The following is a 20,820-nucleotide window of genomic DNA, read 5'->3' as shown; positions in this document are numbered from 1 at the left end:
TGAGGCCGAGAATGCAAAACGACCCTTGACTTTTCACATGGGACTGAGAAAAAAACGTTGTCTTGGAGAAAATATAAACTATCCTCTGAAATCCGTGGTGTACCCTGTCATATTTTGAGGTGTATCACATTCTTACTTAATTTCAGTATATGGTGTACCATTAAAATTAAGAGATCGTGTACTTCAGCCTTTATTTTTAACGAGTTAACAACTGCTATCAGCCATGTTATTTACGCATTTATTACGAAAACGTGTTATCCTCTTTCATTTTGAATTTTCTTTAGAGAACAGCAGTCGACGGGTATTACTAATCAACTCCAACATCGCCTTCGAATGTTGACGAGAGAGCTTGCAAATGCATATAGCACGAAAACTATACCGTACCGAAGATGATCAATCGCATTTTGTGGCAAACATTTCAGTTTTGTTATTCAATAGTGTCACCTATCCTAACTTAACTCTACTATATGCATGATGAAAACATACTTCAAGCGCCAGTAGAGAAATTATAACCTTCTCGCTATACATTTACATGATAATAGTCTTTCTGTAATTTAACGGACGTGAGAAAATATAAACTAATCTCGTAATCAATGATGCACTCTGCCATATCTTGAGGTGTAGGCCTATCCCATTCTTACTTAATTGCGGTATTTAGCATTAAAATTAAGCGATCGTTTATTCAGCGTTTATCTTTAACGAGTTAACAACAGTTATTGGACACGTTATTTACGCATTTATTACGAAAACATGTGCTCCTCTTTCATTTTCCTTGCGGAAGGGCAGTCGACGGGTTTTACTAATCGACTCCGACACTGCCTTCAAATGTCGAAGAGAGAGCTCGCTAGTGGGCATAGCGAGAAAACAATACCGAAGATGATTGTCGATCACATGCAGTATAATGACTGGGTGTATAAATATCGGCAACGGAAAAATCGAGCGCGCATTTTCACTCGTAATAACGGATGCGTCAGTGATAAGCCTCTCGCTGTAACCGAAGGATAATACACAGTTTATATTGGAATTTTGAAGGGAGGGATAATAATCGTCGTTATAACGGGGTTCTCGTTGTATGCCATACTCGCTACAGCGGACTTCTACTGTATTTACAGAGAAAATAATAGGAAGAAAACAATGGGGAAGGTGCGGAAAGAGGTGGATGGATACAGGGAAGGAGAGTATAGAGAAGAGAGGAGTATAACTAGAAGAAATATTGGAGGGAGTGGTGGAGAGATAGATAACTGTGGAAGTCCTCGACTGACAACCTAATCCAGAAGACTGGAAACGGGAAATGAAGAAGACTATGTTCTGCATTCATAATGAGTGCATTAATAAGACATCTGGGTCTGCATGGCATTCATTAGCTGCTTAGGGTTAGGTCACCTTAGAGAGAGGGCCAGTTTTAGGGAATCCCGAAGGTGACCATCAGCTAAGTTGGAACGTTGTTTACTTTTTGAAAAGCAGATTCTCACAAATACCTTAAAATGAAATGCAAGTATAGCATTTCACTGCATCTTCTCGAGTTTGGAATTTTTTTCTTTCCACACTAACTTCCAAAATGAATCTCGTTCTATACAGGCCTTCGGAAAAGCATTTTTTTAAAAGAATTAGTATTTTATTTTCAAGAGAAATCTTGCCCATTGAATAAATTCTACTGTTAGTAGCAGCAATTTATTTTATGTCTAAGTCTCATTGTAATGGAGATGACCTGCAGTCGACAATTTTTTTATTATTTTTAATTGCAGAAGAATTTTGGGACTCTTCAATAACAGGAACTATTTTGACCACGTACTTCTGTATCTGAAAACTGAATTCAAGACACTTTTTCAGATGATACTGTGTGTTAGGAGAATGGTCAAAAATATTATTTTTCTTTTTGTAGCATGACACCGTGCTTAGCAATGCAACTGTTTTTACATTGAAGCTGTAGGTTCAATTCACCAAGTCTGCCAGTGAAATTAGCGAGAAAAACCAGTTTACATGACAATTCCTTATTTTATAGCTACTTGAAAAAGTCATCTTTGCAGTGATTTCCCACAAACAAAATTTTCAATTTTAAATGTAATGTCCATGATTCATGACACTTTTAACCCGTTGAGCACCAAGCAAAATTTTGAAATTTTGCTCTGTAGCCCAAAACTGTATTTTTGCTCTCTGGTCTTACAGTAGCAACATCCTACCACACTTTTAACGCAAAAGTAAAAATTAACATAAAAATTTTTGCTTTGTTGGAATGAGGGCTTGTTTTTGCTAACGTGTTACTGAATTGCTAATTTCGATTTGAGTTCTTTAACCTTGACTTCTGGATGGAGAGCCAACATCATATTTACAGCAATGAAGAGCACTATAATGACATTCAAGGTTACCTTTCTTTTGGAAAAGGATGCTGAAGTGCTACAAATTGAAGTTCAATTGCCTTTCACCATAATAAATAAAAGATCAGCTTCCTATTCATCATGAAAATGATGTAAAGTTTTCTTTCTTGCACTCATGCTCACTGTATTGAAACAATTAAAGATAATAATTGAATAAGTTTAAAAATTATGCACAACAGCACACAAAAATCAGTAGAAACAAATCACATGAACAGAGTCACCTTAAATAGCTTATTGTTTGCAACATTATCCAGAGATCGTCATTCAAACTATTGTATAAGACAACATGCACAAGACAGCAAAATATGACATTGTCTCACTCAGATGTAACCACATACCTATCATGCTACTGGAGAAGCACTTTAAAGGACATGTTGACATATTTTCTCTTTTTCCATTTAAGAGACAATAACACTGATTTAAAAAATTTGACTCCTAACTTCTTACCCGGCATACACGATCGACTGTCAGTGATTGATCAGTCAACTGTGATCGGTGCTTTGGACATGCTTGCAGAAATGTAAAGTTAGATGAAGCATGTAATATAAGACAGGGAAATGAAATCATTGATAAATTCTGCTACCCAGGAAGTAAAATAACCACCGACAGAAGAAGCAAGCAGGATATTAATGTAGATTGGTATTAGCAAAGAAAGACTTTATGAAGAAGAAAAGTCTACTCACCACAAACACAGACATACAAGTCAAACTGTAATTTTGGAAAGTATTTGCCTGGAATTTGACACTGTATCGGAGTAAAACATGGACAATAACTGCTGAAGAAAGAAAAAAACAAAGAGAATAGAGGCCTTCAAACTGTAGTGTTACAGAAGAAGGCTTAAGATGAGATGGGTTGATCAGATTACTCAAAAGAGAGACATGTTGGTGGGTCACATTCTGAGACTTAAAGGACTTGTTCATTTAGCTTTGGAGGGAGGTGTACAGGATAAATATGGGTGAGGGAGACCAAGAAATCTTACTTTTTTTACAATTGGCTTTACGTCGCACTGACACAGATAGGTCTTACAGTGACAATGTGATAAGAAAGGGCTAGGAGTGGGAAGGAAGTGGCCATGGCCTTAATTAAGATACAGACCCAGCATTTGCCTGGTGTGGAAAAGGGAAACTACAGAAAACCACCTTCAGGGCTGCTGACAGTGGGGTTCGAACCCACTATCTCCCAAATGCAAACTCACAGCTGTGCGCCCCTAACCGCATGGCCAATTCGCTCAGTGTCCAAGATATCATTACGACAAACAGCCTGGGATGGTTGTAGGTAGGACATCCTAGTTATGTAGGATAGGTAGTATGGAAAACTGCATCAAACCACAACTCTGTTATACCTTAATGTTCACGGTATCTCCTCAGGAAACTAGGAGGCAATACACATGGACGTTTAGCTAAGTCGTGGTGATATGCACGATAACCAATGTGAGTATGGAGAGCTGGCCTGGTTCACTATGAGACTAGCAGGTTGAATCTGGAGGGCCAGTAGTCTAGTCTATAGTGGGAAGGTGAATATGGAGATTAATTGGAAGGGTGGGGTAGGAAAGAGTAAGGTGAAATGGATTAGAGAACTACATCAGACCAGTTTAAGGAATGATGATAATTTCTTGTAAGCTATACAGTAACAATATATACAGTACTTCAAAGGTGATTTTATTAGAGAAACCTGAAGTTATCTGCTTGATTGGATTAAATTTGTTATTCTGTATTTCATAGGTTAAACAAAAAAAAGCTTCTATCTCCATTTTTCATTCATAACATAAACTGTGTATGAGAAACTGGAAATGGTTTTCATATTGTCACTCTTAAAAATCAGTTTTAGTACTAGTGAGGAAATTTCAAATTGGGTCAATTCTAGTACAAGGTAACTTATAGGTCAGAAACACTACAACTGTGAACCTACTTACAGAATACAGCTCCATAATCTCTGGTCCCGTATACTCCTTTGTTTGGTTTAAAGGTTTGAACTTAATATCTGCTGGGGCTTTAGCATCATATGTGAATGGACCAACCAATGTATCAAGATCATGAGTGCCAATAGCAACTAGTGATCTTTTACGGCATACATTTTGGTGAAGTTTATCTTGTAGATCTATGAAGCTATCGTAGCTATCCTTTGTGAAGTATATGTTTCGCAGTACAGCAGCCACTGCATAAGGACGGACTAATTTTGTCTGAAAAAGAATTGAACCCATTAGCTGTTTAAGATATGTGATTTTCAACAAACACACATCTTCATTTCATAAACAGTTATGCCACAACTCTCATCCTGAAAGACACTGAAAATAAAATAAATGCATCTAAACTCCTGTATTAATATGACTAATCTTGAACACATCATCCAGTGAAACTACCATTGATTATTATTTAAACGAGTCAAGGATATCATAAGCAAATGTACAAATTGTTTACAGTAACTATCATATTTAAAATAGATCCAAAATTGGTGCCTAGACTGTAGCATAATGAAGATCAAACACATTCTGACCATTGTGAGCAACATCAATTGCCACAGAGTTAGCAGCCATCAAACCTTCAAAGTGTGCACTGGGTTAAAGATAAGTGTACAGAAGTACAGGTGACCTGTAGTCTGATCCGCACCACACTCCATTTGGCAGATGCAGTTGAAAACTGTGATGTCTTTAGAGCAGCCTTTGAACTACACACACCTGTGCAAAGCCTGTTGAGTGTCCGCTATACAGGTCAATTCACATCTCCAGTTAGGTTTTCAGATAATCTAATCTAGTGTTAAGGTGGGCTGTTTACTACATCTCATCTCTGGACGTCTTCTGCTGATTGGTGGCAGCCATTCCACTTATGAAACTCTTCCTCGACTTCAAATGTTATGGAATGGGTGGATGTCATTCAGAAGTGTTCACCATAAGTTGCTCCTTCTAATCACTGCTTCTTATCTATGAACACATATCTTCATTTCATTATATAAACAGTTATACCACAAATTTCATCCTGAAAGACACTGAAAATAAAATGCCAGCTAGTGGCAGAGTCTGTCATGAGGATTTGGTTTCAAAAACCTAGTTATCAATTAATATGTCTCCTTTAGTGTAACATCAACTTGTCTGACATATGGCAAATTGCACCACAGACATACATATTCTCCAGCTGTATTGCAAAGCAGTAAGGCCATGGTGTTAATGCTTTTTGGTGTGGTCCCCAAAGTAATTCCTGTTATTTTGGGTAGGATGTTTCCTGGCAAACACTGAAGCAGTGCTGTTTGAAGGACAGCGTCCAGTCCATAGTGACACCTACATATTTTAATATGGAACAATGTGCCAGTTGAACTCTTCTCCATGAGACCTGAAGCTTTCTGTGCGCTAGTTTGTTCCTACGGTGGAAACAAACAACCTGGGTTTTACTGGGATTTGGTTTGGGCTGGTTGTTTTGATAATGCAGTTCAAAGTCCTGAAGTGCCTGAGTTAGCCTCTGCTCAACCTGTTCAAAAGACGATGCAAGTACACTATAGAACCTTCAGGCAACATAGCTGGACGGCATTGCAAACTCCTGCAGCTCAATGCTCTTTTGTTGCTAGCGGGTTACTTAGTTGCTTGCTCATAACCAACTGTTGATAAGATGTCTGCTTAATTCGTTTGGGCAGACCAGACCCTCCATTGATCTACATTGTCCGGTGTGCATAGTAAAGAGCCTCCTTGGCACTTTCAACAAAGTAACCATGTTTTCTGTTGTTAATTATGGTTAATAATTTGTACAGAGGTTACAAGTTGATTTCTCGCTTAGGACTGTTTATTGTACTGCAGTTGTTAATGACATCTATTTCTGTTGAATTCTGGGAGTGATGGGCTTTTTTTTATAAATTTGAGCCAATGGCAGTGGCTGTTGATGCAAATGGTATGGAAAATGTAGCAAGATTTATGATATGAATGGGTGGAGTCATATCCTAGGCAAAGAACACATCTTTTTCCTATAAGTAACCTAACCTATCAAAATAATTTATGCTGAGAGTCCCACTGCAAACTTTCACCCAATGATATTCTACTTTGTTAAATTCTGCTCTTGTTTCCTTTAAGTCTAAGACTTAAAACTAGGGTACAATCTTTATATCCATATTATGATAACAACCAACTTGGTCTTTATATTTCAATTACAAATACAGTAGAGTCTTGCTCAACTGACCTTCGCTTATCCTACATTCCGTGTTATCCGACACTGGTAAACATAATTTGAACTTTTGGTGGAGACTAAATTCTGGGCCACCTGGTTTGGAGGGTGCGACCGTGGGACAGGCACTGGCCTGACTGCTGGTGATAGGACCGGTTTTTCCTCAAGGACAGGTGCAGCGAGTCTTCAGTCATTGTTCAGTGTAGTATTGGTTGAGGGCGGATCTTATTGTTTTCATATCCTCTGTGAGTATGGCGAGTAAATGGAAGAAAGTGATTGTTTCTATGGAAGACAAGAATGTGTTAAAGAGACGGGACAAAGTGGAAACTCTTCAAAAAGTGGCTTCAGATTATGGTGTTGGATGTGTTACAGTGAAAAAAAAAAAAGAAAAAAAAAAAAGAAGAAACTGAAAAATGGTGCTCTACCAGAGCAACAAGTGATGCACTGAAAATTAGAAAAACAATGAAAGGACACATGGCTTTTAGTGCCGGGAGTGCCCAAGTACAAGTTTGGCTCACCAGCGGCAGGTCTTTTGATTTGGCGCCCGTAAGCGACCTGCGCGACGTGATGAGGATTAAATGATGATGAAGATGACACACACAAACCCAGCCCCTGTACCAGTGGAATTAACCAATTATGGTTAAAATTCCCTGACCTTTCCAGGAATCGAAACTGGGACCCCTGGGACCAAAGGCCAGCATGCTAGCCATGGAGTCGGACAGAAAAACAATGAAAAAAATGTGAGTAAGAAAAAGTAAGTGAAGCACTATTTCTTTGGTTCACTCAAAACCGGGAAAAGGGCCTACCAATATCTGGCCTATTCTGCAAGAAAAGGCAGTGTATTTCCAGCAGGAGTTTAATGAAGGGGACCCTAATTTTACTGCCAGTGCTGGGTGGCTTGATCGGTCAAAAAAAAAAAAAAAACGGTCCGGCATTAGGCAACTTGATATGTGTGGAGAAAAACTGTCAGCTAAATCCGATTATATTGTGAAATTTAAAAAGGAATTTCGAGAAATAATTCTTGCTGAAGGATTAACCAATGATCAGATATTTAATTGTGATGAGACTGGGCTAGATTTCAAGATGCTGTCATCAAAAACTCTCGAAGCCCAAACTGAGACGTCTGCACCTGGTTACAGGCGTAGTAAGGAGAGAATTACTGTTCTTGCCTGTAGTAAAGTTACTGGGAACTTAAATGCAGAATTGCTTATTATTGGTAAAGCAAAGAAGCCTAGGGCATTTAAAAATATTTCTATTAATGCTCTTCCAGTCCATTTCACGAATCAGAAGGCTGCCTGGATGTCTGCTGAGATCTTTACAGATGGGTATTTTAAACAGTTTGTTCCAGATGTAGAAAAATTTCTAGCTTCAAATAATTTCCCTAGAATAGCTTTTTTTTCTACTAGACAACGTTCCATCACACCCAAATGAAGAGCAACTTAGAAGTGGTGACATCAAAGTCATGTTCCTCGCTCCTAACGTGACGTCATTATGCCAGCCAATGGATCAAGGTATGCTGGAAACACTGAAGAGGAAATATCGGCGGAAACTCCTTTCATCCCTGACAGAGGAAATGGACAATGGCAATGACAAGATAGAAAAGTTAAAACAAATCAATATGAAAGATGTGGCATACTGGATAGTGCAGTCTTGGGAAGAAGTTGAAACAAAGACATTAGCAAAGTCGTGGAACATATTGTTGAGTGAGGTTGAACATCGAGAGGAGGTGGTACAAGAAGATATGGAAAACATTGTTCCCTTACTGAATTGCATTCCCGACTGTGAGGATGCTACGACTCAAGATGTGAGTAAGTGGTGTGCACAAGATCAGCTGTTTGAACAAACTGACCCCGATATTATTGATTTTGTGAATGCTAACAAAAATGATGATGAAGAAGAACAAGGCGTTGCAGAACAAAAGGAGGAAACGATGATTCACAGTGAAAGATTAAGTGCAATGGAAAGAGCATTAACCTACGTTAAGCAACACCCAGAAGCAAGCGAAATGGAGGTGTTGATTTTTCATCGATGGTAGGATCTCGCAGCAAGAAAACTTGAATCAGCAGGCAAGCAGACATTGTTGACAAGTTTCTTTTCATAAGACATTTGGAATGTTTTCGTTCAATACTGCATGTCCTGTACAATTGAATTGATAATTTAATAAACAGAGTGCCGGTACCGTAAAACATGCTGTTGTTTTAATAATACAGTACAGTATAGTCTTCCTGTTTGTTTTAGTTCATTTTCAAAGTTATTTTGTATTATCTGACATTTTTGGTGATCCGACGTACACCAGGTCCCGTTTAGGTTGGATAATTAAGACTCTACTGTACCTCCAATTAAGTTTCAAATACTTTGTACTAGCAATCGATCTTTGATATATTGATAACCGATTTCTACAACTTATAAATCAGATACTCTATACCCAACCAGCTTTTGCCTCAGTATGGTGGAGCAGACAACTGGAAACTGATTATTTCTGGAAAGTCAATATCTTTTAGCAAAGTGTTATTGTTTGTTGAGATTTCAGCCTGAAGGCTGGTTCGATTCACAACAGCTCCCTCACCAGCTGCCCAAAATAGCTTAGACATAGTTGAAGAGGCATATTAGGTAAATGTGCCTATTGCTATTTATTGATGGATATACAGTATTTTTGCATTCTGTTAGCACAAGCCAGAGTATTTTTTTTTTCCTTTTTATTACAATTGGCTTTATATCGCACAGATACAGATAAGTCTTTTGGCGATGATGGGATAGAAAGTGGCCATAGCCTTAGTTAAGGCACAGACTCAGCATTTGCCTGCTATGAAAATAGGAAACCACGAAAAACCATCTTCGAGGTTACCGACATTGGGGTTCGAATCCACTATCTCCCAAATGCAAGCTCACAGCTGCATGCCCCAAACTGCATGGCCAACTTGCTCAGTAGAGTAAAATGTAGCTTACACTGAAGACTCAGTCTCATTTATGACTGTGACAGTATGGAGGGTGCTTAGTAATGACATCGGAACACGACTAGTGCATTCAGATGTTATGAAAGGTGCCACTCAAGAGGGCCAGTTGTGCTGCAATAGGACTCTTTGGCCCAGTGAGAAAAGCAATGGCAAACTACCTCACTCCTCCCAATGCCTTGTATGGCTCATTTTGGAGCCATCATTAATTTTTGTGGGTACTCTACAACTACATAACCTTTGGTGGTGTGATATGAGTATCCAACAAGCCTCCGGACTGACAACTGAACAGAATACTTAAATGAGTGAGGTAGTTTTCTACTGCTTTCCTCATTTATTGACTGGTGCTACTGTATGTCCATCTGCAAAACCCAACGAAACGCAAACATCAACTGATTTTACAAGTCATAATTCCACATCATTCATAACTGAGATTGGCTGTACCTACAATGAATGGTGTCTCTAGCCACTTTCTTGTTAAAGATGCCAAAGATGAGACTGAGACAGGGCAATAACAGGTAACAAACTTGTTCTAGCCCACATCAGAAGACACAATGCACTGTAAACACTATCACTCACCAGAGATGGATTTGGGATATCTAGTCAAGTAATTAAATGACAATGGAAAACTCTTGGGAGCAACTGTGACCTTCAAAACTTGTTAGTATGTCATGAAGTGTTATGTGTTATTATTATTAATAATAATAATGTTATTGCTTTTACGTCCCACTAACTACTTCTCGACGGTTTTCAGAGACGCCGAGGTGCCGGAATTTTGTCCAGCAGGAGTTCTTTTACGTACCAGTAAATCTACTGACACGAGGCTATCATATTTGAGCACCTTCAAATACCACTGGACTGAGCCAGGATCAAATCTGCCAAGTTGGGGTCACAAGGCCAGCGCCTCAATCGTCTGAGCCACTCAGCCCAGCTTATGTGTTATTGGTGCTGCTTTAAGGTATCAAAAATGGACAGTAAAGGCTTCATCAAAGAACTAACTGCAGGCTTTTGAAGTGTGGATGTACATTGCAGAACATTGAAGATCCCATGGGTAGACCATTTCACCAATAAGGATACGGCAACCCTGACATGGGAAATGATAATTACGAAACAATTACTCTGTGATGGCTGTCAATCTTCCATAAGGAGACTGCTAGAGTATTTTCTCTTTCCCTATATTTCTAATACTGCAGTTAATTTTAGAAGAGTATCTCTGCATCTTTATCTTTGTATTCCACATATCCCTCAACTCATCTGTTAACTCCACCTGTGGGTGAGGGGCAATAGAATACATCCACGGTATCCCCTGTCAGTCGTAAAATGTGACTAAATGGGGACTCGGGGGTTTTCGTCTTGGAAGCATGGGTTGGCCACCATGGGTCTTCTAGCTGAGTCTGGCATAGGTCCTACTTTCTTGTGCCAGGCTCCTCATTTTCGTCTTTCCTATCCAACCTCCATAAGTCAACTCTGGTACTTTACAGAACCCAATGGCATTAGGTTTGCGAGGTCTAGCCAGAATTTTATTCACACACTTCGTGAGCCTTATCTTTCTTTTGCCGATATCTCCATTCTTCGAAGTGTCGGACCCCTTCCATTTTTCCTTCTGATTAGTGTTAATAGAGGATGGCAGCTCAGTTATACTACCTCTTAAAAACAATGATCATTACCACTACACCAATAATCTGCTGGCTGTCTTTTGAACAGCTTAATCATTACTTAGCTCTGTTAATTTAATTAATTTAACGTATTGAGCACCACAGCAGACACTGTTTTGAATGTTCCTGCTAAGCCACGGCAGACACGGCAGTTTGTTGGCTCAAAAGTGAATACATACATATACACTCGCCGGCTTGTATGTATGTATGTATGTGCTGAGTTCCTTTCTCTGTTTGTCCTTTGCTCCAAGTCTTTTACCACCAGCATTTATCTTTCTTGTGTTTATCTGGCTTCTTTCTTATACCACACTTCACACATCAAGAATAAAGATCTATCAAGATGGTCCCAAAATTAGTGTTAAAGTCTGCCTGCATGATGAAGCTGGGAAACAGATACAAGGTTGTTGGAGGATGAGGACATATGGATAAAGAGGAATTGAGACTGATCGGGAAGATTGCAGTGTATGAAGAAGATGTGGGGTTCCTTGTCTCCATTTCTAGTACTCCCTCTTTTTTTTTTTGCTAGGGGCTTTACGTCGCACCGACACAGATAGGTCTTATGGCGACGATGGGACAGGAAAGGCTTAGGAGTGGAAAGGAAGCGGCCGTGGCCTTAATTAAGGTACAGCCCCAGCATTTGCCTGGTGTGAAAATGGGAAACCACGGAAAACCATTTTCAGGGCTGCCGATAGTGGGATTCGAACCTACTATCTACCGGATGCAAGCAGTACTCCTTCTAACGATGCTGATATGTCCTTGTGTTTTTCCTATTCATGTTCCTATCTGTATATATAAGACTAAAGCCTGTCTACTGTCTGCGATCATTAAGGCATCAAGTTCTGACACAGCAGTTAGCTGGTTCGAGCCCCACTGGTGGAAAAAATGTTCACCATCAGAATGTTGGCTGGCAGGGTAAGTGAGGTGGAGGTATAGTATTTTGAATCACTGGATTATGTGCCAACAGCCTGGATTCACTTCCGAACCTCTCTGCAGTGTTCATATGGAGTAAGGGCATATGATGCTGTTGATGATGATTCGTCGATCAGATGGGGACGTTAAGCCTTGAGCAAAAGCCTATGTGTTTTCTGACAGGAATAGGTTATGTGCCAACACCAGTTGTCACGACCGCATGTCGCGATGCGCCCCTTTCATGTCTCAGTGCCAAGCGAACGGAACCGAGCGAGTCTCGAATCCGCAACCTCCAAGACTAAGGATGCTGAATACTGATATAAAGTTAATATGATCATGTAACAGTGCCAAGGAGTTATTGTTTTAAATATTAAACAATAACTTTATTAAGTGGAAGAGAGTTATAGGTATTCAAAGCATAAGACTTCATACAAGTTTTACTTGAAGGCAAGTTGGTGTAACACAAGTGTGTAACGTTGTGTAATGGTCAGCTACACAGTGTCAGTGTAAATCAGACAACACAAAAGTAGTTCTGTAAGTGTTTCTAGAAGCAAATCGAAGCAAATATTGCGTAGATTGTTGACGCAGCAATACGCAAAATTGTTCGAGTGAATTCTATGACACTCCCCTTTAGTTAATGGGAGAAGCTCATTAACAAATCAGACTTAAAAACGTCTTATTCTACGGGAGTAGAGAGGGAAAAGATTCGAGAAACGTCGGAGCATAAGATATAGGGAATGATACTTCGGAGATTGGGGAGAATCTGACTGACCACCGTTGTAGCAGCTTGTGTGATTGTGGCTGAGCGCCACAAGAGGGAATCTGTTAGACCGCTGTGAAAGCAATGTGTGTGAGCGGCTGAGCACCATGAGAGGAAAAACTGCCTAGCTTCATACAAGTATCGTGTGTGGCGTAAAACAGAATAGTTCAGAACTTGTAGGTTATGTACGTAGCAGTAAGCCGCAGGATCAGTTGAGTGTGGTTTAGCAAACTGTCTAGAAACTGTAACGAATTCTGCGAGGCAGTGAGGGAAACACTGTGAACAGAATAATTAGCAGGTTGCTAATGTAAAAACTTGAGCTGCAATAACACAAACATCGAACTGTTTGACAGGAAGGCCGAGCGTCACAGCGAGCCTTTCCTATCAGTAAACCTAGCTTAGTGGTCAGAACTGTTTGGGAGAAAGACTAACCTGGTTGACGACGGAGTTTGAGGGTGTTGTATTCGAATCCTGGAGCTACACGTCCGTGAGAGCCAAACATCACATCATTCAACGCGACTACGGAATTGTGGGTGAAGAGAAGAATTCAAGAGACAAGACGCTGCCGAAGATAGAAGTAATCTTCAATCCAAAAGCTAAGTAACTACCAAGCTTGTATGGTATGGTCTTATTGTACTGGGGAATGCAATGTAACTGGTTAATCAAAGACTTGAGAAAGGACTATCTAACCAAGAGCTAAAAGTGTATTTGTACAAAGGGTTTTATGTTTCTTAATTGTGTATATGTATATATGTAATGTATGTCTTTCTATTCAATACAGGTGAAGGGAAGAGTGTGAGTGTGAAAAGGTAATCTTGTTATTTTAAGATCAAGCTCCCGAAAAACCGAACCCATAATCCTCAGCTTGCCGAGTCCTTAGGATCACAACAAGGTTTCACCCTCTCCTTACTTCTTCCATAATCATCATCATCATCATCATCATCATCATCTCACATCCAGATGAGCAGGTCACTCATGAGCATCAACCAGAAATACTTACTATGAATAAATAAAATAAATAGATAGATAGATATATAGACAGATAGATAGATAAATAAATAAATAAATAAAAATTGGTATAATATGACAGGTTCTACTTGTAATCCACTCCTTGGACTTCAATCTAAGAACTCCCATGCTAATTTTCCTTCACATATTCTAGGCACAGACAAGAAGAAATAGCTGCCCAGTAAGCACTTAAATCCAAAGCAGAAGTCATATATTTATCTTATACTTACATTGGGTTTTAAAATAAGTTTCTGTTTGTTCTCTGGGCTGACAATCTTGAACTGAGGAGGAGATATTCTGGAAAATAAAATTGAATTATTTAGTTTTAAGCTATGAACAGCTTCTGAGTATATGATGAAAGTCTATAGTATTTTATTTTTGTACACATTCTCAAAAAGGATTTTCCATTATGTCATATCTAAACTGTATTGCAAATTAAAAAGTAGCAGCCTATTTAAAAGATATTATAAAATGCATATTTAAAAAAGAAAACAATGTATAAAATACAAAATTAAACAACCCACAATGCAACAATTCCTATATAAACAAGCCTCAAGCATATTTCACACGAGTATTTTTCCCTCTGCTTTCTGCCGCAGTTGGCAGGGCTGCCAGGCCAGTTCATGGAAATTTGTATTTGAACTTTGGAACTTCACATCAATATAAAACAAACGGTGAAAAAACACTTTAAAAGTTTGATGTTTTTCAGTATACTAGAGCAGGAAAGGAGGACATTTAATTTTAAAAATTATGTTACCCTAACTAAATGATAATCACCTGCCCAGGAACACCAGAAGACCCATAGCAAGTCCTTCCAAACAGAGGAGATCATAACGATTGGCAGGAATATCCACTTTATAAATGATGTCATCTGATGCACCAGCAGCTTTTTGGTCCCCTTGTTCCTTTGCAATCATCTGCTTCTCTGATGTCTAGGAGAAGAAAAAAATACAAACAAATATCATCTCACATCCAGATGCGCAGGTCACCCACGGGCGACAAATAGAAAAAAACCTGTACCAAGAGAGCCAAACACATCCTTGGACCCTCTCAGCACCAAACCCGCATGATAAATACATAACTTGATACGTTATGATAGGTATCTCCTTATAATCCAAGAATCATCCAAGAATGTAGATGTCATGGGTGCACTTCTACATGTCCACGGGTAAAAATATTCACATTTCAATGTGACCATACTCACTAGTATATTCACCAATATAGTACATAGTATTACAAAGTTTATGCCAGTCCCGTGGTGTAGGGGTAGTGTGCCTGCCTCTTACCCGGAGGCCCCGGGTTCGATTCCCGGCCAGGTCAGGGATTTTTACCTGGATCTGAGGGCTGCTTCGAGGTCTGCTCAGCCTATGTGATTACAATTGAGGAGCTATCTAATGGTGAGATGGCGGTCCCGGTCTAGAAAGCCAAGATTAATGGCTGAGAGGATTTCTCGTGCTAATAACAATAATAATAATCGTATGGCCTCAGCTACCGTGTGCAGACATTTCAATTTGACGCCATCTGGCTGTCTGCTCGTCAATTTCGACGTTCCGTTTTACTCTAGGCCCCCACTAGATGGCAGACCGAGTAAACCGAAACTCTCTTGGGCGTCTATGGCTGAGATTTAATTAATTTTGTCGGGTAAACACCAAATGTGTCACCAGAGATCTTTTACATGCCGACATCGTACGACATGGAGTGTCGAATGGACTTTTTTCCGCCCTTCAAAAATCCGACTACCTCTGCCGGGTTTGAACCCGCTATCTTGGGATCCGGAGGCCGACACTCTACCGCTGATCCACAGAGGCTGACCACATGATACCTCATAATCTGCAGGACTTTGGGCTGAGCAGCGGTCGCTTGTAGGGCAAGGCCCTTGGGACTGTTGCGCCATGGGGGGGGAATACAAAGCTTAACCTAAATATGATGTTTAGCAACTATATGGATGAAACTTGAAGATTCATATCAACTTTTTACCTGTTGATGTAGCAACTACCTGGATCACACTTAATAAACTCAGCATTATACAGGTATGAATAAATAAGACGGGATAGCTGAACGGTCAGCGTTGAGGCCTACGGTTCAGAGGGTTCAGAGTTCAATTCCTGGCCGGGTTGTGGATATTAACTGTCTGATTAATTCTTCTGCCTCAGAAACTAGACATTTGTGTTTGTCTCAACACTCTCTCCACATTTTCATACACTGTCATCTTCAAGTATACTGGATCTCCTCCCATCAATCCCATTTGTTCCACATACATGTCTTCTGAGCACCCTGATGAGCTTGTTTATGCTGCCCAGCTTCATCAGGAGGGTGGGCATCAACACTCATTGAGGGATCATCTTGACAGATCTCCAGTCTTTATGCAAGGAAGTGTAGGATAAGAAAATAGCTGGATAACAACAGGAAAAGGTAAGAAACATGTGAAGATTGTCCTTGCCCTTTTGTGTTTTCATGTTTGTTCTTGTCTTCTTTTTCTATTGCTCCTTCTACCCATACTGACATGTCACTGTGTTCACCTATTGTGTGTTCCTTTTCATGCTCCTGTCTATCTAATATATCACTTGAGTTGGTACTTTTGTGTATCCTTCCAATACACACATTATACTCCCTGCCTCAAGATTGGACAACTGTTTGCATGGCCCCTCAATAATTGTTGATGGTGGTCCTCCTGATGAAGCTGGGAAGTAAAAACGAACTTCTTGAGGACTGAGAAGAGATGGATGTAGAAGAAATGGGATTGAAGAGGGAGAGATAGTCTGATGGCAGCATATGAAGATGTGGAGATCGTCCTTGTCTCCTCCTCCTATTGGGCCCTCTTCTCACACTGACCTGTTCAGTGTTCATCCTACAGTGCATTCCTTTTCATGTTCTTGTCTCCCTACATGACTTCAGTTTAAAGCTGGGTCCACACTTGTATTAGATCAGTGTATCTGAATCATGATCGGCCTTGTGAAAACATAGTTCTGTATCAAAATCGTGTATCTAATATGATACAATGATCAGATTGGGGATGTTCCCACCAAGAGTCGGTCTTTTGCCGTCACATCAAAGGGAAGATACATGATACAGATATGGGCAGTATGGACAGAGCATTTCCCACTCAACACACTGTATCATCTCCTCGTACTGTGCATGGTTCGAGTCCCCCTCATTCTTTCCTTCACCCCTACCCCATTCACTGTCCTTCTGACTTTGCTCGATTTTGCATTAACCTTTGTTTGGATATCTTCTGGTTTGAAGAAAAATGGATTCGGAATGGTCCAGGGAAGAAACCGCTTTGGACCTAAAGGATCTGCACCATTGTAATTGGTTGAAAAAGAATGACACATGGGAGGAAATTGCGAATGACGTTGGGAGCCCTATTGAATCGTACAAAAAAAGAAGAGTATCTGCTTGTAGTTCTTAGAAGAGAGAAACAGAAGATGAAAAAGTCACAAGGAACAGGAAAAAGTTAGTGTTAATGTTATTCAAACAAATATATATTTTGAATTCATTTTATTGTTATTTTATTCACAGACTAAAAATGAAATATTTTCAACTAGTGCCTGTTTCTAACTAGCATTGAGTACATTGAGTAGTAACTGTAGACCAAACGTGATTAATGGTTTGTTAATCATATTAAGATAAGTCCAGCTTCTAACCTAGGCAACAAAGTAGTTAAGTTTTATTACGTTTTGGTTATAAGAGCAAACAAAGTATACAAGAGCACATGGTATGCATTCAATAGTTTGAAATTCCTTTTGGAGAAAAAAGCCCACCCGTCAGACTTTCAACACGGTAAGTAGGTAACTACTATAAGTTTTAGCCTTGGTTTGACAAGGTTCTGACTTTCCCTTACTCGCGGGAGAGAGAGGTTTAAAAGTTTCCGTTTACCGTAATATAATAGCCGACTTGTATAGCTGCTGTCTTCTCACCTAGGTGGCCTGGGTTCGATTCCCGATCAATGCATGTTATAACCCTGAAGATAACAGTGACGTAAATAAGCTATCAAGCAGTTCAAACTATGTCATGTCATTCTATAATACCCTTTCAGGGACAATATGAAGAACTTTGTCAAACTATTTTGCTACATTACTTCAGGTAGATACAAAACTGTTGTTATTCGTTACTTGAAGGTGTGAGGTCGCGCATTGTCATGAAGCAAAAGAATCCCCCTAGTGAGCATTCCACGCCTTTTTTTTTTTTTTTTTTTTAGGATTGCACGACTGAGTTTACGCAAGGTCTCACAAGAAGTCTAGACATTTATTGTGTCATCCTGCTGCAAAAAATCCACAAGCAACACACCCTGCCTATCCCAAAATACAGTGCACATGAGTCAGCAAGCTGAAATCGTTTGCTTAAATTTCACTTTCTTGGGTGATGTTGAGTGTCTCCATTCCATGGTTTGCTGTTCTGATTCTGGCATGACATAAGCCATCCATGTTTCGTCACCAGCGATAGTTTGGCTTAGAAACGTATCACCTTCATTACTGTAATGCTCAAGGAAAGTCAAAGCATCGCCTACGCGCTTGGTTTTGTGCACCTCCGTCAGCAGCTTCAGTACGCAGCGTGAGCACAACTTCCGATAATCTAAGCGTCCTGCCACAATTTCATAAAGCACACTCCTTGAAATTTTAGGGAACTCATAACCTAATGACAAAATCGTAAAGCGCCTGTTTCCCCAAAACTTTGCATCAACTTTCCGCATCAAGTCTTCAGTAATGACAGGCGGTCGCCCACTACGGTTCTCGTTGTGACATTAGGATGTCTTCTTTAAATGCTCTAACCAATATTCTGACCATTCCTTCGCTCACAGTGTGTTCTCCACACACTTTACGAATCTGCCAATGAATTTCAATGGCTTTCACATTTTTTTGCATTTAGAAAATAAATTGCAGCATGTACTTCACACTCAGCAGGACCGTTAATTGTCAGAGGCGTTTTCAATACACACAAAAAACGTATATACGGATGAATATTTCCATAATGGCATTCGTGGTTAGCCTACAGATGTAAGTAGTGAGTGTGCATGCACCAAAAAAACGTCCAAAGTGCTGCAGCAGCCATATTTAAAAACAGTACTTACTTGAAAAGCATGCTTCGTATATGCACTGATCATTTAGAAACAAATGTAAAAGAAATTACGTTTATATCTTTATTCATTTGACTTCTATGTTATTTTCTTTACAGGGTGGCATTTATGCTGCTTTCTCTATTGGGATTTAAATGTCTGTAAGAAAACACGGTAATTCAGGCTGGGCAGGCTCATTTAAATAGGGAAGGGCAAAGGATTAATACACGTTTCACTGTACTGTACACACAGATTTACAAGTTCTTTTGGATAATCTGAACATTTCCATTTCCAAAAGACGCTAATTACAGTAGTTTGCCCTTAAACGGGGAAGGGCGAAGAGTTAATACAAGTTTCACTGTACTGTACTTAGATACAGAATTACAATTTTTATTTTTTTAATAATCTGAACATTTCCACATCCAAAAGACCACAACCCTAATTAGTTTGAATACACATTAGTGATTTTGACCTGTTATGCAAATTGTGGAAATCTAGACACTGGGATCCCACAGAATTGTTGGCAGGTTTATTTAACAAAATCATTGAAGATGGAAACGGGTTAGCTGAATGGATGTACAACACAACTGTTCCAATTTGAAAAAAGAAAGGCAGTCCAGCTGAATGCTTAACCTATCATCTGATATGCCTCCTCTCACATTAAAAACAACCAATGAGGGTCTGTGAAGGGTGCTATGGGTGCTATTCATGCAGCTTTTTTGATGATGAAGAAACACAGCAAAAAATCCAAACATTTACACCTTACACCTGGATCTGGAAAAGGTTTATCTCTCATGATCTGATTTGGTGCACCCCTCGACACTATTAGCTGAAGACTAACCCAATCTTGGTTGAGCCCATTAGGGATCAGCCTCTCACCTCCACTTTTCATCATGAATATGGATGCCATTAGAGAAGATCTCCAGATACCTGCATCCTGGACTGTACTATATGCTGATGGCCACCGAGAGCATGGAGGAGCTTAGAAACAAGTACAAACATTGAAAAGCCACCTTGATGAGTTTGGCCAGTGGCTGAATTTAAAGAAAATGGAATATCTTACCACAGATGTAAACAAATGAGGTACCATTAACATCAATGGTACAGACTTAACAAGAATGAAGACTTTTAATACCTCAGCTCAATTACTGCTATGTACAGGACTCTTCAACCAGAAATAACCAACCACACAGGCAATGCTGGGCTTGAAAGGCAGACCATGACTGGTGTCTTCTGTGATGAGGAATTTCCAGATCAGCTTAAATAAAAAATATTCTGCTCTGTCATCTGGCCAGTCGATCTCAACGGTGCTGAATGTTAACCGGTTACCCAAGGAAGCGGAGTAACGATTTGCTGTGATGGAAATAAGGATGCTACAGTGGTCATCTGGCTGACACTTCTTGATCGTGTGACAAATGATGAAGTGAGTCGCAGCGGCGGCTTTAACTCGCTTCCAAGTAATTAACTTCTTCCAATAAATTCACTTCTGTCAGCGGATGTACTTTCAATGGTTGAACAGACCAATTCTAGTATGTAATAAGCGTCCACACAGATCGCACAGAATTGTTGGAGGAGAGCATGGTTGTGCTGCATGGAGTTTTCGTGCTTCCCTTGTAATCTTGTTATTATCAATAACTGATAATGAATAAAGGAAATTGGGAGCCATTGAAATATATAAATAAATAATTCATAAACTGCCGGCTGTTAAAACTTATCTTCAGGGTCGTTACCTTGTGACAAAGAGATCTGAATCACTTGATATCTGGAAAATAATACTGGAAAAGGAGTCCATCTGATAATTTTCCCACTCATAGAAATTAAACAGAATATATCTCAATCTCATAAAATTTACTTGGTCTATTGAGCGTCATAAATTAAACCAGTATTTACCTTGAAATTTGAGCATAGCTCGTCGTGATATACCATTGAACATATATAACCAAATAAACAGAATATCGATATAATTA

At 39.6% G+C, this 20,820-nt stretch overlaps 1 protein-coding gene across 3 annotated transcripts in view; it reads right to left on the bottom strand.

Moving 5' to 3' along the window:
* The window catches only part of beta-PheRS (phenylalanine--tRNA ligase beta subunit), a 156,364-nt gene that overhangs the window by 109,096 nt on the left and 26,448 nt on the right, over nucleotides 1-20,820 (bottom strand). The window contains exons 1-4 of one of the 3 annotated variants that reach the window (XM_067147400.2): nucleotides 18,869-18,992; nucleotides 14,578-14,732; nucleotides 14,031-14,097; nucleotides 4,288-4,554 (exon numbers count right to left, since the gene is read on the bottom strand). In XM_067147400.2, the coding sequence (XP_067003501.2) occupies nucleotides 4,288-4,554; nucleotides 14,031-14,097; nucleotides 14,578-14,732; nucleotides 18,869-18,901 (522 nt within the window). In that variant the 5' untranslated portion in view covers nucleotides 18,902-18,992. Of the gene's footprint in view, nucleotides 1-4,287; nucleotides 4,555-14,030; nucleotides 14,098-14,577; nucleotides 14,733-18,868; nucleotides 18,993-20,820 lie in introns of those variants that run through there. The other 2 variants (XM_067147399.2, XM_067147401.2) reach the window with 2 other exon arrangements.

Source organism: Anabrus simplex, chromosome 5 (genome assembly GCF_040414725.1).
Source record: "Anabrus simplex isolate iqAnaSimp1 chromosome 5, ASM4041472v1, whole genome shotgun sequence".
NCBI lineage: Eukaryota > Metazoa > Arthropoda > Insecta > Orthoptera > Tettigoniidae > Anabrus > Anabrus simplex.
Note: the sequence above shows the minus strand (reverse complement) of the source record. Positions and strands in the feature narration are given on the sequence as shown.